Source organism: Micrasema longulum, unplaced genomic scaffold, assembly GCF_059751315.1.
Source record: "Micrasema longulum isolate JH-2025_06_02 unplaced genomic scaffold, ASM5975131v1 h1tg000732l, whole genome shotgun sequence".
In the NCBI taxonomy this organism is placed as follows: Eukaryota; Metazoa; Arthropoda; class Insecta; order Trichoptera; family Brachycentridae; genus Micrasema; species Micrasema longulum.
The window spans coordinates 859,052-885,763 of record NW_028277927.1 but is presented as its reverse complement, the minus strand read 5'-3'; the positions used below and the strand labels follow the sequence as shown (position 1 = coordinate 885,763).

Genomic DNA, 26,712 nt, shown 5'->3' with positions numbered 1-26,712 from the left:
CAAAAATAGCCCGCTTATAGTGTTGCTATCCTCAAAAACTGTTTTTTTTTTCAAATTAATTTAATTGGCCAGGTCGGTAGATAAGAAGTAAACGGCCAGTAAGTGGAAAATAACAAAAATGTACCCTATTAAACTGTTAGAGGGGGTGGGGATCGAACCAGTCTCGGTTATTGAACCTAAGAAAACATGATTTTTTAGCTACATAGACGTTAGACGCATAAAAGGCTTATGAACATTATGGCATTTGTAAGTCAGTTTTGCTAAAAGTGGTACATTGAACGTAAAATAACTAGGGCAGCGCATTGTAACACTGTTTTTTTTTCAAATTGCGAAAACTGCAGTCTTGCAAAAACTAATCCTATCGAAATTTGGAATCGATTCTAAAAAAATAAATATTATGATAGTGTCCCACCCTAAGAACAGTTTTTTGCAAAATATTTTTTCATTAACAGTAGACTGTATATTTTTTTCCACGGATAAAGCACTTTTTTTTTTTTTTTTTTTTACAGCGTTTTTATCAACTGGCAACATTCAGCGGATCAGCTGTCAAGTTTTAATCTTACTGATAGTTGATGTCTGAAATATCTATGTAAATTTCCTCGAATGATGTGGCCGATTGTTACTTGATAGTTATTAGGTGCGTTAAAAATATGTTAAAATGAATTTGATAATGACTTGTTTTAAAGTTTTGTGCTGTTTTCTTATTTTACTGCATCAAGCATACTCAAACTTACCAGAATTTATTCGTTGCGCGGACGAGAAATGTACAGGTAAGGCCAAACAAATAAAATAACATTATGTTAAGTAAATATATGATATCTGTCGTGTAATATATATTTTTAACTATCTAATAATGTTAAACAACATTCCTGAATACGTATATATTTATTTCGATAATTATTTTCAATTTAAGCCAATTAAAATGTAAAATACCATTATGACCCCCTTTCACACATAACATCAACCTAGTACAGTGTAATGCTTTTAATTAAAGTGCACAATATTGATTGTTAATTTGCCTTTGATTTTTGCCCGCTTTCGATATTTTGTGTGGTTTTGGTTTCTTTACTTCCTTTCATTTCATTATCATTTCAGAACCATTGGGCTTAGGCAAATGTTTGCTCACCTACCCGAGTGCGAATGAACACATAATGTCATGCCGGAAAAATCAGGATGTTGTTGTATATTCCAAACCTGTCGGAAAAGAAACAGATCTGTGGGGTGTAGAAATAGATGGCAAACGAGGTTATCTTCCTAAGCAGTATATTCGCACATCAAAACCTTTACATAAAGCCAACTTAACTGTTCGAAGCGAGATTTTCAAACTTGTTCATGATAATTTAGTTCCTAAGATAAAGAAAAATGAGAAGATGTACGATGGTGCTGCTAATATGAAGGAGAATGCTGAAAATGTTTTACAGCAAAAAGGAGGAATGGATGCTTTTGTAGATACAGAAAATATTGATAATCCACAAATTATTGAAGGTGCTTTAGCGAACTCTGTAGATTCACAACATGATATTAAAAGTTCTCAGCCACACTCGGAGGCTACTGTTTATGCAGATAATTTAGAGCCATCACCAGCGAGTGATATAACCAGTGATGATATGTTATCAGATTCAGCTGTACAGGTTGAAGATGATGATGATGTCGATGGTGATGATGGTGATGATGATGATGGTGATGATGGTGATGATGAAGATGAAGATGAAGAATCTGAAAATGATTTCTATGATGATGACTCTCCTGATGAACAATACATCAATGAATCTTCCAATATCAAGCCCACAACTAATATTTCTGAATTAGAAAATAAATTGCCTCAAACCATGCCAGCGGATCAACCTGATAATAAAGAGGAGAGTATTCCAATGAAAAATGTTCCTGTTTCATCTAACACAGGCGATTCTGAAATATTGAATGAAAGCAATGCTGTTGCCAGTGAGCCTAATAACTTTGAGAATGGAATTGAAGAGAAACCTAGTTTGGATCTTGAAGTAAAAAATGAAACACAGCAACCCTCTTTGCTAGACATGGACCCTCAACCTCTAGTGGAAGCAAATAAAACAGATGATTCAGTAATAAACATCAAAGATCAATCTATAGATATGGACATACATAAAAAATATGAATCTAATCCAGAAAACAATATAGAGGTTCACTTGCCTACAAAAGAATTAGTGTCAGATGTGCTAAACCAAAGTAATGATAATATTGATATGGATCGACTAAGTTACATTATTGATAAACCTACAGCTGCAGAAACCACATCAGATAAAGAGCCAGTGCCAGTGCTTTCTATTAATTCAGAATCCCCCAAACTGTCTGATAATGCTCACCCTGCTAATGAGAGTACCAACGATGCAGTAGCTTTTAAAATACCAAAGTTACATAAAAATAGAACCAACAAATTGAATTATGCGGAAACTCCCCTAGGCGGCCATCGTAAACCGATTGACAATACAATAAAAATAGATAATCATGCTCAATATCTCGATAAAGGTTCTCCAAAGCGAGAGAAAAAAGAAAAGCTCGAACACCCTAGTAATTTTTATTATAAACCTCAGTCTTCAATTCCATCTCCAAGTATCGAAGTCCATTTAAGTCCAGATGCAAATATTATTCAATATTCTGACAATATAACTGGTTCAAGTAATTTAAATAATTTAAATGGCACCCATATTTCAGAGAATAATTCAATAACTAACCTAAACCCGCAAGACGGATTATCCAAATCATCTTCCATTTTGCCTGATACCGTCTCACCCACAGAACCTCCATTGCAGAGTATAACAAGTGCTGACATTTTTCTCGCTAGCCCCACTCCTGCAGACTATGTTACTGAAAGTAGTACTCAACCTTCAAATATAACCAACACTTTTCCACCAGAAATCTTGTTAGATAAAACCGATGAATCACCAGGAAATGAACAATTTGATGCAGAATTATTAGTAGATGAAACTGCTGATTCCCCTCCTCCGGCAAATGACGTTCCTGAAAATATTCCATATTTTGAAAATTATTCCGACCAATCTTCCACAGTTACATCGCAAACTAAAGATACCATCGATCCCGCTCCAGAGTACAAAGATAATGCATCTGGTATAATTGAAGACGCACAGAGCATTAATGAAGTTAATTTTTCTGATGAGGTGATCAATGATCAGGATCTAGTTCAATCGATCTCAGTAGACGGGGAAACAATCAGCGGGACATATATTACGAACATATTGAATATGTTCGAAAGCGTGTATGGGAAAGTTTTTAATTTGATTAGGCCAAGTGATACATCGGAAGAACTCATGAACAGAGAAGAAACTGTTATCAAAATTACCCCCAATGGTGAAGATGAGCATGGACAGTCTCACCAATACATTTCTGCTATATTCACAGGTTGGTGACCCGCTCTGCAGAATAAACCTTTATTGTCTACCGATATTATTTTAACGCAATATTTAATATTTTGTGCACAAACTATTTTAATGCGAATTAAGTTTTTACGATAGTTTATTTCTATTTCCTCAAGGAAATTAAATCTTATCGCTTCATAACTCTTCTCAGTAAAGTATTTATTATTTTTCTTTCTTTTTTATGTATTATTTATAATTGATGGGTCATGGTCGTTGTAAACTAATTGTTTTTCTTATAAAAATATTGTTATCAAAATTTGCTGCAATGCATTGTTTGCTATTCTATTTTACATTTTTTAGGATACATTTTGAAATATATTTCAGTGATTTTGTTTAATCATTCGCTGATTAAGAACTATTTTACATTGAATATGCAATTGGTTGATCAATTTTCTGTGTATGAAATTTGATTTAAGAATTTTAATTCTCGTGTCGCCCATAAACAAAATATGTCATTAATCTTAAAATGATCTTAAGACATTATGACAGTTAGCTGTAATGAACGGTAAATTTAATTTATTTATTACATTATGACAGTCAGCATGATCCATTTTATTTTGGTTTAGCTTCTTCTCCACCCCAGTGTTTGGCTGAAGAGAGAATGGATAGCTGGTCTGATGTTTCAGCTGATAAGATATTCTGGCTGGTAACTTCAGCCGTTACTATTCTTGTATTCACACTTGGATATTACTATTTGGAAAACAGAAAACAAGATGGAAAACTACTGGCCATGGTGAATTCTTTACAAAAAGAATTACTGTGTAGTTCTAAGGTAAGAAATTATCAATGATTAACCCTGGTATTGTGACAATTGCAATGGAGGATTTTGAAGGCCAATATTATAGAATGTTCTATTTCATAAAAGAATTTGTGAAATTAGTTAGCAATTTGATGGACCACTTGTCATATAATTTTATGAATAATTAAGGAAATACTGATATTTAAGGTCAAACTGCACTAGAGCGTCACTCTCATGGTCGTCTTAGGCCATGCAATGGTCTTTGGGCATACAGAGTTTAAGGGGGCACCAAGCAGGGAGCAAAAAAACTTAATTTTTGTCGTGACATTTCGAGGCCCCCGACCAGGCCCTGTAAACGAATTTTTAATAAAATATATATACATTATTACTATTAGAGCACACATAAGAATATGTCTATGTGTGCCCTACTTCAAGATTAAAAATAAATTTAAAAAATACAGCATATTCTCATCACATACATGACGGCATTTTTCTGCGTAGCATCACATCTGTTGTCCAGGGATCTCGGGATGCTTTTTGAAACTAGGTTATGATTTAATTTTCATATGATTCCATTATGGAATAGTCTTTTAAAATGCTTGGATTTGTTCTTAGAAATGCCAAGATTTTTTCTAATATTCAGGTAATGAAAACATTGCATCGGTAAGAAGTTGCTTGGAATTCAGTTCCATCATTTGCTCCATAAAGGAGACCAGATATTCCTTAATGGTGGAAAGGGTGCAGCTGCGTTATCTGTATGTCAGGGAGTATGGATATTACTTAGATAGTAGACCACAGATTGCTGACTCAAATGTTTTTATTCAAATGGCATTACTGACTGCCCTTATTTATTTAGTTTAATTGATTTTTATGTACCTCTTAAACATACCCATCATACCAAATTATTTTCCTGTACTGCTGTTGATTCTAATGCAACAAAAAATTCATGCATACATAGAATTTGCAATTTGTATAATAAAATTGGAGCTAATGCAAGCGAATTCAGCGAAATTCAACTAAAAAAATAATCAATTTAAAAAAGAAATCGGCGTCAGCATGCAAGAATTATCGTTGCAGGTGAGTAATGATAAGTAAATGCAATTTTTCAATTTGCACTATAGCGCACTGGCACTCGCGGCACTGCATGTCGCGTCGCTGCGTGTCAAAATTCACTTCCGGAGGCAACTCTACCGCACCGCTCTGCACAGTGTAGCGCAGCTCTAGTGCTGTTACAAAACAGTGACCATAATGTTTCGTGTTGCTGCGACAAGCCGTGCAGTGCAGCATAGCGACGCTCTAGTGCAGTTTGACCTTTAACATGATCATTTTACACACAGTAATATTAAGAAAAATATCAACATGTTTTTTTAAACTAATTTGCTGTAATCCCATAGCTAGAATCGCAAAGCATCAGGTTGTGTGATATAACTATGACGTATTTACAAGTTTTGGCCCTCTTGACTTTGCAATGACAGCCGCCATAGCGCTGTTGGTTAAACGGCCAACTGTGAATCTGATGTTGCGGGTTCGATTCCCGCCAGTTGCGAGAAAATAATCCGACAAATATTTTTTTCTAAATTGGTCTAGATGTTGTGGTGCATTATTCATAACTTCCTTCCATATCTGTTCTTTCCCACCTGCTGATAAGCCTCTAGAATAGAGGCTTAGCGGGTTATTCATTTTAAAAAAAATAAGTGTCCAATTTGACCGCAAACCACACCTATTAAAATCTTTTTTATATTCATAATATTTACACAAAATATCAATATTTGTTTTTAAATATAAATAATAAACAAAAGCAATGTCAATTGACTACAGAATAAACTATAATAGTTTGGTAATTAAATCATACCTTTACAGGAGTGTATCATTCTTAAGGATGACTTAACAGTTACAAAGGAAAAACTATGTGGAATAGAAGATAGCTCTTTTGGTTCTGATGAGATGGTGGCATGTCTCAAGAAGGAGTTAGGTGATTCTCAGCAGACCATAGCGGAACTCCATGATAAGTTGGCATCCGCTGAAGAGGAATTAGCTAACTCTACTGAAGCTGCTCTTGAATTGCAAGCCATTCTGGATGAACAGTTATCATCCAAAGACACCAGTAGTAATTCCTTAGCTTTCACCGTTTCTAATCTTCAGTCCCAGCTTGATGATCAGCAAAGTAATTATCATTTTATTATTGCATTCTTATCTGATATTTTATTCTCACTAAAATGTACTCAATATACATATATAATTATTATGTTCTCTTATCTCTTTATTTGTTTTATAAAATAATCAACAATGACAATCTTGCCCTATAGCGAAACATTTTCTCTTATTAATTTATTCAAGAAACCTTTCTATTTACCATACTTTTTTACTTATTAAATAAATGTGGAAACATTTCGCTATTTACTGGCCACTTAATATGTATATCAATAATATCTTTATATGTATATCAGTCTTTATATGCTTATTAAGGGAAAAGTGCATGCTGGTTAGTAATGAAACAAATAAAAAAGTTATCCATTTACCAATAGAACGGGTCTATTTACCCTAGTTAGACAGTCAAAGAAACTTCATATTGATGAATAATTTTGTGTATATGATAAATAAATAAATATTTATGGTAGTTTAGTTTACTTAGAAATCATACCTTCATATTTATTCTAAAATATCAATACAATATGTAAACATTGAAAAATAAACAACTCTGCTATTAAAATATGACAATACTCCAATCACAAATTGTTTTAAAATTATTATTATGAAATAATTTGAAAAATGTTGATAAACATGATATTTAAAACCAAGTAAATATCCTAATTTTGTAGGTTTTGTGAAAATATTGTTTCCTGAATAAGTCAATTTCAATTAATGTTAGTAAATATTAGTATTCAACCACTTGCCGACTTTTTATCTCTACTGGTTTCGAGACGTACCTGTCTCTTAGTCAGGACACTCACTACACCAACATGCAAATACTAAAATACACGCTTACCTTTACCGTCACCGTAGTATGCATAGTATTTAGGAAAAAATACATAAATAACACGCAGAGTTAAAGAGGATGCAAACACCACCATGGCCAAACATGCACTAAAATTGGGTTAATCATATTTAGTGATATGTTGCAGAATGTGTGGGGGGGGGGGGGGTCTGAAGGGCAGGGGCTAAGTGGTTGAATGTCACAGCAAAGGTGAAAGTGTACTTTAGTATTTGCTTGTTGGTATAGTAAGTGTCCTAATGAAGAGACAGGTATGTCTCGAAATCGGTAGATATAAAAATTCGGCAAGTGGTTAAAAATTAATATTTACTAACACTTGTTAAAATATTTGACCACAAAGTTAATGCTTTGAACATAAATAAGTAAATTTCATTTTTTTGTTTTAGCAACCATGAATCAGACAAAAGCCCAGCTAGCTGCTAAAGTAGAGGAGAATGAGTTACTTCTCATTAAAGTGGTTGAGATCGGTAACAAGAGTGCCTCCATAGAGAAGGAACTCGTTGACTGTCAGAACCAACTCCGGCAGGCTCGTGAGGAGTGCGAAGTCAAGTCCACTCAACTCCAGGACCTCGCATCCAATATGGAGAGGAGCCTCCAACAAGTTAAAGATCAGAGAGCGGCTGAAGTTAAGGAACTCAAGTCTCAGATCAAAATCCAAAAAGAAGAGTTTGATGCAACCAAAGTAGCACTGAAAGCACGATCACATGAAGTCACATCATTACAGGTAAATCATGTTCAATTTGTCTTCTCTTCCTATTCTGCAAGCAATGGGATGAAACTTTTTGAAAAAACAGCATTTTCTCAATATTTTGAGTATTATTTTGAGAACTGCATGAAAATAAGAGATTAACTTACGGTTTTGGGACTAGTCAAGAGTTACATTTCAAAAATTTATTAACACACCTCGGTCGGGAAAGGTATTGCGCCTGTGGACCGCTGGCGATGGGCGAAATAAAGGTACCGCGCAAATTTCTTTAATTTGTTTTAAATTGCTATATCTTCGAAAATAATAAAAATATTTCAATAAAAATTTCTACATACTAACTCAGCATATCCAAGCTTTAAAATTACAAACCAAAACCAAATATTATTTGTAATTCAACATCATTATGGTTCAATTTTTAAGTAAAACTCGATTTCTATTTTATAACATTACATATTTTGTATTTTATTTTATATTTTGTTTAAAAAAATAAGATTTTCATTGCTATTTGATAATTATGTACATATAGTTAAGACCTTAACTAGTAGATTGGTATATAATATTCATATAAAAACATTGGATAATTCTTTCTTTTTTGCCTTTGAAATGAGGCCGCCGCAAAAGGTATTTCTACCCTCCCGCCGTTAAGCATCAATTGACTGAACGGGTAGAAATACCTTTCCCGCCCGAAGTGTAATAATATAAAATTACCTTGGAATGTACAGTGCGTTTCAATGTACAATAAGCCTATGTCAATGTAAACACACACATTTGAATGAGTTCCAGTACTCTCTCAGTATTCCTCCGCCCGATAATCCGACGACCACTTTAATCTGCCGATATTTTAACTAATTGATAGTACAAAATTAGGCCTTATAATTTGCTAGTATTCGGATGCAGAATTCCGTAATCCGCCGCAAACAAAAAACACTGAACAAATACTTTGTTATTTTATAAATAATTTGAATTAATTTGACTGTATGTAAGATGCGAGTACAAATTCCTCGATAATTTTTTTTTAATGAAATATCTGTTATGTTTTCACTAATTGAACACTTGGCTGGTTTTTAGGGTGGTAGATTACTGAGAGAGTACTGTAAATGAAAACTGTTTTGTTACGCACACAAGCAAAGTGTATCAAACATTTGAATAGACTGTATAATATAGTATTATGTATTTCAAAAGTTTGTTTTATTTTGAAGAAAAAAATGTTTTCAGTTTATTGCTGTAATTTATAAGGTTTTTACCTTTTGAATGTATGAATTTTATTTTAAAAACAGGAATGTAAACATCATTGAATATATCAATATTTTCATTTAAAAATAAAAATATTCAATTTTATATGTGCACTTACACTTGCATGTTCTTAATGCAGCATTTATTTATGTATATTTATTTTTTGTATTTAGGAAAATTTCAGACTCCTTAAATTGGATAGTAAAAACATCGAAGCTATTCTAGACATGAGCCATTCAAATGCAGAACTTACCCAAGCTGTTGGGGAAAAAAAAAATCTGCAGGATAAATTAGAGGTAACCCTTACTTTATAAATACAATACATATTATTTATTTTCTCTTGCATTGTCCTTAATGTCCTTCTTAAAATATAACATTCGGATTGAGTTCATTATTGTCCAAATTTATTTTTTCAGACAGAAAAATCACTTATGTTGGAATTATCTAACAAAGTAGATGAACAGAACACTCAAATGGCTCAAATGAAAGAACAATTAAACGAAGCCGAACAGAAATCAATTCAAGCGACCTCCAGATTAGAAGTTTTAACCAATTATTTCAAACAAAAGGAGGCAGAATTGCTCAAGTAAATTGTCTATATATTTGCTGTGTTACAAATAAAAATCTTTTGAAGAGGAAGTTCAGCGTTAAGGCAAATTGGATATAAAAAATTAGAGCATTTTATTGTACTTCAAAGTTTCTGAAAAATGTATGAAATTTAAAATGTTGTTGTTGCGATAGATTTCCGGTTTCGGGCCAGCCGTGTTTTTCGACATTTTGGGTATTTTGTCATTTAGCGGGTACGTGGTGTAATTTCGAAGTTTCATTGGTGATTTTTAAAATTACAAAACTTTATAAAATCATAGTGACAATACGATAAATACGATAAAAATACTTCAGCTTAGTTTAATAGCAATTAATAGCCTATTAACAAATAACCACTGAACTTCCTCATTGAAAAAAAAAACTCCTTTTCATATTTTCAAACTAGATGAAAACTAGGCATGCTATATGAACACGGGCTTAGATTATTTTTATGCAGTCTACTTATAAGTTATAAGTATGATGTAAATATGGTACATATATTTTTATTTAAAAAAATCAAAACCAGAATTACAAAAATAAGATTTTTTGCATTTTAAAGATGTTTTTAATGTATTTTGTATTAATGCGGTTTTAACTTTTCAGAGAATTAAGCTCCAAAGAATCTCTATGGCTCTCCCAGCAAGGGGAAGCAATGTCTACTGTTGAAAAAATACAAAGTCTTCAGCAAGAGATTCAACAGTACAAGTTAGTAATATGGGGTTTTCCATGAAGGGCGTTTGAACTTTGAATTTAAATAGTTGTATATGAGATATTGTTCATTTTTTTTTTTTTATTTGAAAGAGTTTTTGATTACATTATGAATGGAATATGATATCGGCCAAATGTCCGCTGCGGCTTCGCTGAACGGCGCGTATCCTAGATTCACAATTTTCGATGACTTGACTCCATAAAATAGGCTCGATATCATTGATGGCAATGTTTATGTTGAGTTTTAAGGCATCAATCGTCTGCGGCTTATTCAAATAGACCCCTGATTTAACGTATACCCCACAAACTAATGTTTAATGACATTAAATCACACATGAGAGATCACCATGCTGTAGAATTTGTCACGCAGAAGATCCATTGTTGTATGCTCTCTATGGCACGTAGCGCCGTCTTGTTGGAACGAAATGTTGTTGAGATCCATATCTTCAAATGCAGACTACCGAAAATTGGTTATCATCGACCTGTATCTCTTGCTGTTTATAGTTATGGCAGTGCTTGTGTATTTTGGAGAAGTACGGGCCAATGACCCTGCCAGACTAAAATCCACACCAAACCTTGACTTCTTCTGGATGTATTTGCAATCGATGGATCTCATGTAGATCTTCCCAAAAGTATCAATTTTTCTTGTTTGCATAGCCATTCATCAAAAATGGGCCACATCGCTGAAGATGAACTTCCGTCTGAAATGTATCTCCAAATAAACACTCATTTTGATAGGGAAGTTTAATGATTTGCTCAACATTATTAAAACCTCCAAACTTGACAGCTGTAGCTTCACCAACATGGCTGCTATACACTGTCAAAGTTCGAGCGCTCCTATTCTTGGAAAAACCCTTTCCATACAAATATAATTTTTTGTCACTTTGTTCAATAAAAAAGTTTTGTTTTTAGGGCATTATCAGTTTGATAACGTCTTAACAAGACAAAATGCGTTACATTGTTTACTTTTGTATATTATTAAAATAAAAATTAATTAAATCCATTTTTTTTTAATGCTTTACCAATAATCTTAATAATTACCTAGGGGATAAAATCCAGCCTTTGTCTACAAACACTTAGACAAAATCAAAATATTGTAGTATTAATATTAATTAGCTGTTACATTCACAAAGTTTCCATTTGTAATTTTGTACAGAGATACTGCAGAAGCAGTGCGTCGCGAATTAGCGGAGCAGGAAGGAGCTTGGCGAGCTCGAGGAGCAGCTCTGGAGAGGAAGGCTCACGAGCAGTGGCTGGCACGGCGGGCGGCTGAGAGGTCGGCTGAGGCCGCAGCCTCTGAGGCTCAGGCCTTGCGACATCGCCTTTCGGCACCATCGCCCTCTGATAAGCGTAAGTGTGACCATTAGGAAGTGTCAAAAGTATTTTGTCTGCCTCTATGCAAGAAGTTTAGGGTTGAATTCCCGACATGATTGGCACGAAATAATGATTTAGAAAGGTGTTTTTACACTAGAATATTATTTAATAGTCCCAGGACACCAGCACGCGAAGCGGAAGACTTATCGTCTTACATTCATGTTACAATATGATCAAGTTAAGCTGCGGGTGGTTTACCAATGTAGTGTCTTATGCACCATGTGTCGAAAGGGGAATGATGATGGTGATATAGTCGAATTTCTGGCATAAGTTTGTAAATATATTTAACTAGTTGTGAGATGTTGCACTTTTAAAGTTAAAAGTTCATCCCAAATCAACAATATAAGTAAAACCGCAAGTTCAATATTATGAAATATTATTTTTTGTGTTTACAAAATGAGATTTTTTAAAATTTCTTTTTTGAACAAAGATTATTTGATGCCACTCATTTTTCTTAAATTGGTAGTCACCAACAACAGCCAGAAACCCAGCTATATACATATAAGCTATATGTACATGGTATAACTTTTTTTTTTGCTTCCCCGACTGACATCTCAAAACAAATATTTGTTACTGAGAATATGTATTTTTTAAAACTCATATTATAAAACATTATATATGAGATTAATTTGAGAGTCCTCCTCACTAGGGTAACCGGTTCAGGAGTAGACTTTGCAGTGTTCATTTTTTTCTTTGTTTAGTCGCTTCAAGCAAATTTTGATATCATTATTGAATATTTCTCTATTTATTTATCAGCTTAATTGTACAGGAAAGCTTATCAAACAATTTCGCAGAAAAATAATCGTCACATCTTTGACCAATCGTGAGTAGGAATATTGCCATGTATATTATTCCTTGCCCCTGTTATATTGCGGGGTAATTACTACAACTGGTACCATCAAAATCTGCATTTGTGAGTTATTACATTTTTATTCTCCTCCATGAATGCTACAAATAGACTAGTCATGCATTCAAATCACCATATAATTTTGATGCATAACTATTTGCCTATTTCTAGCATTCATGGAGGAAGATACTAATGCGTGTTTTAAGTAAAAAAAAATGCTGATTTTAAAGTTACTTAGTTCTAGTAATTACCCGGGGAATTGTTGACCGAAGTGGTTTGTTTATTCTTCAGCGTAATTTTTGAGGGCTACTTTCTCTCAGCTGGGGGAGTACCATTTTATGGTACGAATATGTTTAGCTAAATAATTTTAATGTATTATCAAAGTATTTACATAGTTTTTTTTTAGGCTCTTGAGTTCATATTTCAATCTAACTTTTTTTACTATTCTCATTGTTATCAAAGTTCAGTTAATGAACCATAATATTTGTACATTTTAAATATGATAAGTAACTTTTTATTAAATATCACTTTTATGTAAATATATTCAAAATTATCTCTGAAAGTTCATTGAAATTAATTATAGAGATAAAAATCTAGAATTTACTTCAATTTTCTTGTATCTGCTAAGCAATAATATGGTTATTTAAGATATCACAATAGATTTTACATTTCAAATACCAGCTTTGGATTTTAGTGGGCAGAAATACTTCATATTCTCTGGGTGGTATATATTTTTTTTAAATTCACGAACTAAACTATGCACATATTTAAGAAATGTTATACAAAAGCAAATGTATGTCTTTAAACAGGTGTCGTTTTATTTACTATAGAGTATACACATTTCAATACCAAATATGATCCAACTAGGGTAAACACAACAATAGAAGGGTAGCTGAAAATATAAGAAAATGCAACACCGCAAATGCGGAAACGATGTGAGGAAAGGTTTTAAAGGGGGAGAGAGAGATCTGTTGGCGGGTTTTTCTCTTTCTTATATTATTGTATTTTATTTTATTTATTTATTTTGTAGAAACATACAGTCAACAATGATTTTACATAATAAAGATGAGGTTTAAGACAGACTTAAAGTTATGTTTCTAATTAAAAATTATACATACTAAACATTTTTAAATGTGTGTTTGCGTATATATATATATGTTTATATATATGTGTGTATAAGGGTGTGTTTATGTGTATTTAGTCAGGATTGTAGAAAAATGACGAATGTGTGAAAAATGGGACATTGACTTTTTATATTTGATATTGAAAAAAATATACATATAAAGTCTTTTTTTTCAGGGTTTGAAAAATAAATATAAATAAATATATAACTTACCCAAGTATCAAGTGGTATGCTTTTGCACTTATTAAGTTCTGACATAAAGTGTAAAAAAATAAATTCAAACCGCTCTCACATAAAGTTGAAGAAAATCACATGCGTCATTCTACGATCCTGACGATTTGTATGCTTTTTGTTATAAAAGAGATGCCATTCTTCCCTTTTTTTCTCTAATATGCAATAAATGTTTTTTTTTGGTACATTTCCCAGGCTGCAAGGATAATGTATTATTTTAGTTAATACTTATTGACAATATTCTTTATGTATATTTTATTGCTATTAATCGGTAAATTATTTACTTATTTCATATTATTAGATGGTTTAGTTTTGGTTTTTGTTCTGTAGCATCACGTTCTGCCGTTATTGTTGCGGAACTAAATACATTTTTAGTCAAAAATATACAAGATACTACCACTTATGCTCCGAAACCTTCGCAGTTGTTAATAGTATTTTTGTTTCTACATTATGGATAGCCATAACCATATCTAACTCATTTCAGATCAATGGTGGAGATGGCCATCTTTGTTTTAACACCCCTCAATTTACTTGGAGTTTTTTATTTCATAATATTGATACACAAATGTATCTTTGTTTCATAGGTGTGATTTCACCGATGAATGTTGGTGATCCCGTTCCAGATTTATCTCTATTAGGCTTACCCCACTTGCCTCCCCACCCTCTGCCATTCCTGCCCCCTCCCATGGCGCCACCCCTCCCCTTCCTGCCGCCGCCACCACTGCCGCCCCACCGCCCCCCACCCCTGGGTCGCCTCAGCAGCCCTCCACCGCAGCATATGCGCCACCACACCTACTCGCCAGATTCCAGGTAAGTAATAAGTTTATGTAAAGATTAATATTCAGGGTTATAGTGCAATATGTCGCAACCCACATTCACCTAATTTTACAGGAGAGGGTAAAAACATTTTCTCTCTCATCTTAATTAGTAAATGATTCTGATTAATTTCTTATTATCATTCGTTAGCATTGTTTTAATAATTATTTAATTAAAAAAGTGTAGTGTCTATGCATTATATGAGAGCGGTTCAATAACTACCCGTGTTTGATGACATTTGGCTTTACTAAGGCATGTTGCTGTTACCGTTTTGTGCTGCCATATGTTGAACGACACCAAAACAAACTTGACACTTGATTCATATGTTAGTTTGTATTTGACAGCAGTGGGTTTTTGCTAAAATGAAGAAAGTGCGATATCGTTTAGTGATTTGCCTTCGGATGGTAAAATATATCAGGGGATTAAAGCAAAATTGGATGCTGTTTATAGGGACCCTTCCCCATCAATGACAACGGTTAGATATTGTTTCTATGAATTTAAACGTGACCGAACATCCATTTTTATTAAGATCGCCCAGGACGCCTGGCAGATGTGGTTACCGAGGAAATCATTGAAAAAGTACTAGACATGATTTTTGCTGGTCGTCGAACGAAAATGCGCAAAGTAGGAGATCCCATAGGTGTGTCAATGGGAACGGCAATTAATATTTTACATTATAAGTCGGCGACGAAAATGTTTGCCCGATGGATGTCGCGATGGTTACGGTGGACAATAAGCAGGTGCTGTTTTCATCTTCGAACCTGTGTTTTGAGTAATTTAAACACGATCCGAAGGACTTTATGCGACGAGTTGTCACCGTAGATAAGACCTGAACTAATCATCATACACTGGAAACCAAGCAACAATCAAAACAATATGTTGCTCCCGGTGAATCTGCTCCAAAGAAGGCGAAGACAATTTCTTCAACCGGAAAAGTTATGCGAACAATTTTTTGGGATGCGAAGGGCGCTATACTCATGGAAAAAGGAAAAACGATCCCTGGCCAATACTATACCAATACAATATATATAGTTATTGAACCTCTGATAAGAAATTGAAGGAAACACTATCCCATTTGGCAAAGAAGAAAGTACTGTTTACCACAAGCACGTGAATCTGGAATTGTCGCTGCCAAACTGCACGAATTGCTGCCGCCCGATTCGACCGACCTGATTCCCTGTAATTATTTCTTATTCCTGAACATGAAGAAATGGCTTTGCAGGCAAAAAATTAGCTCAAATGAGGTTATCAGAGGCGTATTTTGTAGAGCTCGACAATATATTTTTTCAAGGGATTAAAAAAATGACAGGGACGTTGGGAAATGTGTATAACCTTAAAAGGGAACTTTGTTGAAAAATAATTAATTTTTTGACAAAAATGGCATCTTCATTCCTAACATGGGTTCTTATTAAACCGCCCTCCGTATGCTAGTGTATAGGCACTTACATAGTAATGTGTATATTTATGAATATGGCTAGAGCAGTGCAACGCGGCGAGCTCTGTGCTCATTCGGGTTTCTCGTTCTTTTTCATTCACTTATCCTTGAAGTATTATAATTTGTATTAAAAAGTCTAAGATTATAATGTATTAGGAAGTATCAGAGTTTTCATTATTAATCAAAGTATGTGTATTGATCGAACCTAAATTGTGAACACTTGGGCCTGAAGTAAAAAGGGTAAATTTTTTTAGGTTGGGACATATTTTTTTTTTTTACATAAACGACAAAAATTGCCTTTAACATGTATTGAACATAAATATGAAAAAAAAAATACATATATAAATACATAACATAACATATTGCACTATAATTATCGATATGTTTACTCAAGTTGTTGTCTCATTGAAATATTAAAGAACCAAATTTAAATATATGTTCACCCCCTGTTCTACCACAACCCGATTACAATTTTATAACATGGTTATAAGCCCACCAAATGTATTCATCATTATATACATCATTATGTATACATTTGGTGGGCTTATAACTAGCTTAATTTGGTGAGCTAATGTATTAAAAAAACATGTAATTAATTATTTCAGCAAAAACTGATGCTTGATGATGATTTTGATTTTGATTTAGAAAAAAATGATACACAAAGGGCGGTGTGAGAAAATTTTTGGCAGCCACCCTTCTCATATCCAAATATTCACTGCACTGAACTCCCAAGTCACTCCAGATAGCTCCACAACTTATTTGATGGTCTGTCGTCGGTCTTCAAGGATGATTTGGTGAATTTTAGCAACATTTTCATCAGTTCGGGCCATCAAAGGACGTCTAGAGCAGGGATGGTCATGAAATGACATTTCCCCTCTTTAAAAACGGGAAAACCACTCAAAACACTTAAGTTTTCCCCTTAGTATCATTTTTGTAGACCGTTGTTAACATTTCAATAGTTTCTGTGCCAGTTTTCCCAAGCAGGTTGCAAAACTTCATGGCCGCGCGCTCTATCAACCATTGAAAATACGATGATCTCACAAAACATTAGTCACAAAAAACCAGCCCAACGGAACTGTCTTTAGAAATGACATTTGGCATGCTTACTGGGAAAAGACAGTTCTACACGATCCTACCGGCTGAACTCAGTACTACAAAAACCTTGCCACAACATACTTTGGTTTCTTTTAGGTACCCCTTTATTCTTTATTCTTGGGTATGTAGGTAATGTAAATCGTATTTCTTTATTTTAGGTATAGTCCAGAAAGAGACTACAGTCCAGATCGACGGTCTACTCCCCACAGAGTCAGATCTCCATTCTCCCCTCAAGAGGCTCGCAGAAGAGGGTATAATAATAGAAGATATGAAGATGATAGGCAAGTATCTTTTTTCTAAGACCTATTTTAAGTCTCCTATGAGAGTAATTTCTTTACTATTAAATACATAAATGTATGCATATTTGAAGTCTGCCTGAATATGTAGTTTTATCAAATGATTTGACTTTTTTGTGACTTCAAATGCTATTGCGAATTGTAAGACTGTCATCTGTATATATTTCCATTTCCAAGCGGATGAAGAATACAGTTCTGTGTATCCAATATAAGCGGAATCCTAGACGAACGTTTTCCATTTGACGGCCACTAAAAAAATCACAAAAAAAGAAATCGAGTGGAGATAAATCCGCCTCGTAGTGCAGTGGTTGGCGCATTAAAACCGGTTTAAAACCGGCAGTTTAAAACCAATATTTCAATCTAACATTTCTTTGTATCTGGACTGGCACCTGAATCATAAGCATGATCACCTTACCTTCTTCCTGTGTAAAAAAAATGATCAAGCTACGATGCAATTGATGTACCAATGTAGCACCACTGGTGCTGATTTTTATAATCCGAATCATTTCTATTAAACTTATATGTTATTCTTATTTATATATTATGTAGGTGCATATAATATGCATTTGTGTGTTCGTTTTGAATCAACGTTTGCGTATTGTCAATCCTTATTTTATTGTTGTCATTATTTCGTATTTACTGCATTTTGTGATTACCTACTGTATTGTATAGGACTCGTCCCACATTATTCATTCGATGTGTATCAGTTAAATTTAAAAAATAAAATGCTTTTTTTTTCTTCAGAATACGGTTTTGAAATTTAACATACTTAAAAAAAAAAAAAAAACAATTTATATCATTTCGTCATTTGAATTTTAACAAAAAGGTTTCTAACTTTTTACTAAGCTCTTTATTGTACCATTTTTAATACAATTTACAAGTTTTAAGCAAATATATTATTTTCATACTTACGCACCCATACAAACGCACCCTCTCCCTCTTTCATTCCCACACGCACATGTATCCTCTCCCTCATTCATTCACGCATACACACATTCACATACACATGAATACAAACGTCACACAAATACAATTACTAAACTTCTTTTCTTATATATTATGTGTCATTATATTTACAGTGGATTTTTTTAATTGGCTTTAGTATTTTTAAGATTTTTCTAATTATTTTGTTTATGTAATAGCTGTAAAAATCCCAAATAAAATGAAATAAATAAATAAAATAAATAGATAAGGGAATGATGTCATCTCTAAATAAGCATTCAACTGTGTTCTAGCACTTATTTTTTGATATAGTATTCTTCCAGTAGCCTAAAAATAAAATGTATATCCACACACAGGCCATGCCTTTGTGGGTTTTTTTTTGTTTTTATGTATTTGTAACTTAGTATACCTATTGTAAAATGCAAAGGAAAAAATATATAATTTTTTAAAAATGCAACTGTGATGAATAATCATTGCAACCTTTCACTTTAATTTATTAATTAATTTCTTCATAGATTTAAATGAACTTTTTGTCAATTTTTGTACACAATTTACCAGATAATATTTATTGACACCCATAGGTCTTATGCATATATTATTTACACATTTTTACAATTAAGAAAAAAATTATAAATTATCAAGTTCCTATTTGAATTATATCCAATGCCAAGCGAAATAAATAAATATGTGTATTTTTTTATTGACGGTTATATAGAAACCTGTCAAGGTTTATATTATTTGGTTCACTATGTACTTTCTTAAAAAAAATTGTTATTAATTTTAGTATATTTTCATTCAGATATTATGATAGCGGAGAAGAGAGAAGGTCGAGGCGTTACGATGAAACAGAAACAGATCTCAGTCCCCCTCCTTCACCCCCACCACCACGAAGGCATGCCCCTCGAAATCATAAAGGTATTTTACATTTCTAATTTGTATAAATCGATAAATGACAACCTTTTAAAAAATAAACATACCGTCGTGATTCTACAGCAACGAAGGATGTGCTTTTAACTGCTTTCACCTTAAGTTGAAGAAAATCACATAAGTCGTTGTTTTACAATCATGACAATATTATATGGTGTATTAAGTTAAATTTTTACTTTCAACAAAATAATTCCATAGGACCACATCTCGAAAGCCTCTAGTCTCTTTCGGCACTTTAGGCACCGGGTCTCGCGGCCAACTAGCTTGCGTAGTTTTAGGACCACATTATTTGATTCAGATTTTCTGTCAAATGTGAGTCTTGCCTGACGTGTACGGCTGTCAACCTTCCGCTCAATGGGTAGTTAACAGAGTTATCTTCAATTGCCTATAAAGTAAAATCGATCTTGTGTTCAAAAATTTGTTAATATAAAAAATCAATATCTTCATCGGTAACCTGCAATTAAACATGTTTTAAATTAAAAATAATACAAATACGTTTTCATACAGAAAATAGATTTGACTTTATAGACAATTTAAGATAAATCTGTTAACTTCTCATTGTTATCGCCCCCCAAGTGATCTTACTCCCAAGGTAGACAAAATGCCTTTGCATTCTTTAATAAGGAATCCTGGCATTACTCTCATTTGATCTCCTGACGTTATTACTCGTGGTATAAACCTGATATTAAACGATAAAAGAGAGAACTTTCTCAGAACTGTTAGACTTTCCCATGTTTATGTTGCAGACCCTGACGGTTGGGCCCGGTTCGCAGTAGCGAACCAGTTTGTTTATAAAATAATTCAACATGACATTGGCAAAAGCATCAAATTGAATATGCAACACAATTTTTTTTTTTTTAAATAATATAAAACCCAATATTTAAAAAGATGAATGTTTTTGTGGTCAACCAATTAAATGTGTTTTGAAGATATGTAAATGTATATATGTACATCATCCAATAAGTTTACTTATCTTTTTAGGTGTTAGTTCCGGTTCTGGCCAGTCTTCCGAGTCATTAGAAAGGATAAGTAAACATTCAGGGAAATATTAGACTATCAAAATTGTATGTCCTTTTCTTCATTGTGATAAATGATTTTATAAATAAACAGTAATTACTGCTGTTTCATGCTCTTGTTTCATTCCTCCCCCCATCGCCCAAATGCAAAACGAAATTCAGACAGCAAACGTTTATTTTTTACATGAATACATTACAAATTTTATTACACGCAACCGTGCGTAGATTCTAAATTACATTTTCATATTGTCTGCAAAGTGTGTGAACATTTTCCATAATCTCTCATACAATAACAAGTGTTAGTAAGTGTTACAAAGGTCTTGCTCCGTAAGGTGTTGACTATAACTATTGACACTATCATAATATCATATCTCTGTACACATACAAATGTTTAAACTAACGTCTCTACATTGCGATATCTACTCTCACAGCAAGAGAACATCTCATTGCGTTTAATCAAATAACATTTTGGATAATTATGAGTGTAACATTTTTGTATATCATTAATTTGATTCTACATTTTTATAATATATAATAAAACACTTAGAATTTATATTTTTATTTAAAATTAGGGTTACATGTTAATAATACTTTTTTTTATAAATTAAAATTGATGGTTTACTGAAATTTGTAATAAATTAATAATTTAATATTTAAAATAACAAAAAAATGTCTAAATATCAAAATCTTTTTAAAATATTTATTAGCAGCTAAAATACTGATAAAAAAATACATAAACTTTACTAAAAAGAAATAAAATAAATAACAAATCAACAATATTTAAACATATTAAAATAAATATAATGTGCAATGCTTCGCGTTGAATTATAAATACGTAGACTATTTATACATAAAATGGAAATCCAATAAAACATATTTATCATTTTTATTCTACAAGCCCTTTACAGAGTAGAGACGTGGCCTAGCTTCCTCGAGATTCACAGTTCTGATAAGCGGATTCGCTCTGAAAATATTTGAACATGCATTAATCATGCCTCTTTCAGGGTACATTAAAAAAAGTCACCTTTTTAAAATAAATTGTTTATATTTACCTAGTGACTGGAAAATTTAAAGTACTTACTTCCTTGGCAAAATTATAATTAAAAAGTACACAAAATGAATGATATTAAGAATTTTTCAAATCAAAATCACAATGTAAAACCCTAAATAAGAATGATAAAAATATAAACATAACAAATATAACTTGATGTTTGTGACATAAACATATTGAGATATTTTATTCATAGCACAATAACTTTGGTTGTTTTTTTACTTTGTGAGTCATCATATTGCTAGCCCAAAGCAACAGTGAGATATCTCTCTGAAGAACATATTCTGAGAAAATCGGACTTGAGGTGTGCAAAGTATCTGACTGAATGAAATTATCTGAAGTAGATTATGAATACTACTATATTTGCAAATATGTTAACTATCTATCTTCAATATTTTATTGTTTAAAAACATTAATTTATTCAATTTATCAACATATCTGCATGTGTACCTCAAAATCAGAAATTTCGGTTTCATCTCATGATTGCTTTGGGCTAGCGATATTGAGAATACTTTTAAAGGTTTTCTTTCAAATAGGTATTTCTGCTGTAGGATAATATGTGCACAGAGGAAATTGATCTCAGTACAGGGAACGGTGCATAATATGGCATATTCTGTATTCATATACAAGTTTTATTCAGTTTATATCTATCTCTGCAAAATAAAATAGTAAATTAATGTTCCATTGAAATCTCATTACTATTTAAGATTGAATAATACAGCATATTTTTAGTGTTTGAACACATATTTGATTTGGAATTTTTCAATTATTTTTACTAAATGATGAGGCAATATTATTGATGAACAGTAAGTAACTAGGCAGGAATATGTACTTGTGGTTATATATAAATATTTATGACAAAGCTATTGATATATGTTTTTATTTAATAAGTTCCATTAATGTATTGTATTTATTTTATAAATGTATGTTTAATGTTGGTATTAGATGGTGCAATACACGGTACTATAAAATGTAGCATTTATTGTAAAATTTATTTTGTTAAAAATTGTGTGTGGACATGGGCAGTACGTTGTTATTTTCATCGCCCATTATGCACAGGAAATTTTAAAATGCTAATCAATTGTAAAGAAATATGTAGTATTCAGTGGGAGGCAATCTGATTTTACACATTGAAATAATATGTATTATGTACATATATTTACTCACGGTTTCGCTTGCGTAGTAATGGGGAGAAATTAGTTAGGTAATTAATTACTTTTGTCGTTCAACAATAAAAAAATTCTGGATGGAATGATGTATCTTTTTGGGATAGAAAGGAGCTTGTATCGGTTGCCAGTTCTCCAACTATAACTATGAACAAAACATGACGATCTGTCAGTCTATGGCAACGTAGCACCGTTATTCTGTTCGCAAACCCGAAATCCTACTAAAAAAAAAAAACAACACGAAAAGCAAACAAACTAACTAGAAGCAAGTCAATTATAGAAATTTAAAAAAATAATTTCAATTTTGACATCCCACCTCACCAATTGCTAATTTTTAAATAATGTTGCTCATTGTTGCTATATTTCTTCTTTTTATGTACTTTTGTTCTAATTTCGGGATAAAAAGTAAGTAGCCCATTTCACTTCTCATCTCTCCAGCTATCCCTTTGTAAAAAAAATCACATTAATTGGGTCGCTCCGTTGCGATGTGAAGGAAACGCAGACAGACAGACAGACATACTTTTGCATTTATTATATTAGTATGGATGGATATATATTATTCCGCTAGAAAATGCAATAGGTATTAAAAAATAGTGTTGGTATATCTAATTTAATTCTGTTCACCTTTTTTACTTGTATATTGGTTAGCGTCTTAGACTAACACATACAAAAGGTCTCGGGTTTGATTCCCGACTCAGTGGAAAACTAATTTTGGAAAACTCTCTGCAATTTATGTTTTAATTCAGTGTTTTTGAAGGATGAGGGGGGTATTTTTCATTTATGTAGGTTACATTTATTTAAAAAAAAGTTTTTTTCTAATGAAAATACACATTACCTAGAAAATACTTTCACTTATTCTAATAAAATAAAAGAGAAACAATATCGAAATATAATATTGAGAATAACTTATAACCTTATTCAGCATGTTACCGATGTCGTGAAATATTTTTTTTTAGTAAAATATTCACGTTTTTATTCAATGTTGAATCGACATACTAACAAAGAAACTATTCTATATTACTTGCATCACTATTTTCAGTGAAAATCCATGTTTCCTCTTTCAAAAATAGCATTTTAATATTTTGTTTAAATAGAAAGACACCCTATTTCTTTATTCAAATCTTGTGCAACTTATTGTACCAGTGATAGCACCATGTAATATCAGCATTATGATTTTTAATAATTAGTATATTTGACTGTAATAGGAAATATAATAATGTGCAAATTATAGCCAACATAATAAAACTTAAAATTAAGAATAAATAAATAAATATCAAATATATGATGTTCTTGAATTTCTTTTTAGATGACACATATAAGCATATAAGCTGATAAGTTAACCAAAAAAACGTTTGAACTTCTAAAATATGTACATATCAATCACCACATCAGGAAAAGAGCCACACTTGAAAATTTCTCAAAACTGAGCTTTATATGAGAATATCTTACTAGTAAAATCATCTTATCTGTGAGTTTTTAGAAATTAATTCATCAACATGCGACAAGATCATAACTAGAATTTGGAAAATATTATGTTTTCATTATGGCTAAAAAAAAACAATACATACTTTTAAATGCAATTCAGAACAACGATAATGCAGATGTGTTTTTTTTGCATTAGGTGATAGATATGTATATGATTTTCGATATAATGTTTGTGATTATTTATTTCAAGAATAGAAAAAACAAAATCATATTACAAACATGTTTTTCCACAAAAAATATGTCGGAATGTTAAGTGACATTTTTAATTTGAATAATTATTTTAGCTTAAAAAAATGCGTGCAATTTCATTTGCTTTTAAAAAATCAGACAAAATTACATACAATCAGTCAAATAATGAAACTTAATTAATACATATAGCAATAAATAAATAATAAAATCAATGTACATATTACGATTAAAATCATTTTCACTAAAATTAAATGTGTAGGTAGACAAATAAATTTGATACAAAATAATAAACGGAATGTTTAAAATTACATCTCAACGATCAATCATAAAATACGATTTTAACACATGATAATAATAAAAAATGTATATTTTATGTTTTCTTAAGACTTTTCTTTTGTATATTTTATACATATTGTTACCTTCTTCAAAATTATTACACAGGAAAATAACAAAAATATACATTTGTGCATTAACTTGTCAACAAAACATTACTAAAATAAATATTTCTTTACATAAACCTGAAAAAATCTAGAGTTATTAAATCTAAATTATTCGTGCTTTGCAATATTGACATGAATATAAAATAAATGCTCAGAACAGCTCAACTCATTACTTCAACTTAATGCAAATCCATTTTTAAAAAAAATGGTATGGTATACAGACAGATTTGAGAATATTCTTGTACAACATAAATAAGTAAAAATAATGAAACTTTACAAATATTTATTTGACTGATAAAGGTAGTCTTTATAAATAAATATTTGTGTATGCATACATAATAATTCTTGTAATAAAACAATGACACGATTATGATTTAGGTTTCTTTTACTGATCTGACTTGTGTTAATTAAATTTCATTTTAAAGCATATTGAAATGTCAGATGTCAGTACATAACCTTTGTGTTCATTTAACAGAAACATCGGTAGTCAGATGGCAGAAGGGACCATCTGTATTTTTGTCTATTTTTTAGTTTTCAAAAGTTTTAATTAATATTTCAGTAAATACACGCAGAAAATAAGTTAAAAAATCAGCGTCATTTAGAATGGTAATTTATTATTGAAAAGTAACACTAAAATATTTTAGTTTGTGGATTAAAGTCTTAGAATTGAGTCGTATTTCAGCTCTCTTGAACATTTTTCAAAATTACAGATGGTCCCTTCTGCCATCCGACTACCGACATGACAAATGAAATACTAACTTGACTTTGAGTCAAAAAATAAAATATGTACACGTAATATAATCTTTTAAATAAGCTGTCATCTTTCAAAGTTGTTAAAATTGTACGTATTGTTTATTATTCCAGAAAGCAGCCATTTGAGTGTATTACTCAACAACATATCAGCGGTCAATGTATTGAAAATTAACATAATGAAAATTAAATCATACGATATTATCACATTAATTGGCAAATATATTAAATTGAGGAATAAAAAGAAGATCCTTAGTAATTAGATTCTTAAAAAAATAAAAAATAAAATTTGCCTTAAGATTTACCCTATCAATTTTGGGGAGTCATTTTCAACGAGTTGTAAATATGTAACTCTAGAAAATGGGAATCAAGCTGTAGTAGAGCGGTGTTCGAACCTTGGACCTCTAATCTGCGAGTCCGTGATCAGACCACAGAACCTGATTCGAAAATAAAAAGCGAGAACAATTTAGGCATTTTGATTCTCAGCTGTAATGCAAACTCTAAAAATGGCCCTGTTTTATCAAACTTACACTACAAGGGCTTTACTTTGAAATATTTTTGTATTCATGTGTCTACATTATGCGATTATTAAATCAATGATTCATGAAGTCAAATAATAAATACTATTTAGTCAATTTATAAAAAGAAATGGTTATGGTTACATATAATATTTTTTGTAAGTTCATATTGGCAGTAGTCATTAATGTATTATTTAGTATAATTGTTTGTAGATAAAGATCATAAGAATTAGTATGAATTATAATTTCACAGCTGGGGATAATTGTTCAACATTGGAAAGGTATAAATCTTTTCTATCATGGGGGGTTTTGATGTATTTTTGCTACGTTATACAGATCAACACCAACCTGATTTATGTTGTATCACGCATTCATATTTAATAAACTGTATTTAAGTTTGGCATGATGCTACATAAATCACATTGAAATGCATATCTAGTACCAAATTAACGTCTACATAATTATTTCAATATAAAAACCTCAACTCTGTTAAAATTAAATGTATATCTTATAAATTTTAACATCATCATTTAGTTATGTAAGGTGTCATTTCTTATACAATAATAAACAGTGAGAATTAGAAATTTTAATTCGCACAGCAATTCAAAAGAACACAATGGGAATATTCATCAGTTATA

At 31.8% G+C, this 26,712-nt stretch overlaps 1 protein-coding gene across 2 annotated transcripts; it reads left to right on the top strand.

Moving 5' to 3' along the window:
* Positions 1-583: 583 nt before the first annotated feature.
* On the top strand, positions 584-20,586 carry Tango1 (transport and golgi organization 1). Of its 2 annotated transcripts, XM_088230139.1 has the most exons (13): positions 584-770; positions 1,096-3,393; positions 3,977-4,182; positions 6,010-6,313; positions 7,528-7,865; positions 9,254-9,376; positions 9,497-9,666; positions 10,269-10,370; positions 11,530-11,723; positions 14,533-14,758; positions 17,453-17,575; positions 19,332-19,447; positions 20,441-20,586. In XM_088230139.1, exons 1-13 carry the CDS (start codon positions 659-661, stop codon positions 20,509-20,511), a joined length of 4,383 nt encoding a protein of 1,460 aa, XP_088086265.1. In that variant the 5' UTR covers positions 584-658; the 3' UTR covers positions 20,512-20,586. The 2 variants fall into 2 exon arrangements, with proteins under 2 accessions (XP_088086265.1, XP_088086266.1); XM_088230140.1 differs by lacking the exon at positions 1,096-3,393.
* Positions 20,587-26,712: the final 6,126 nt, after the last annotated feature.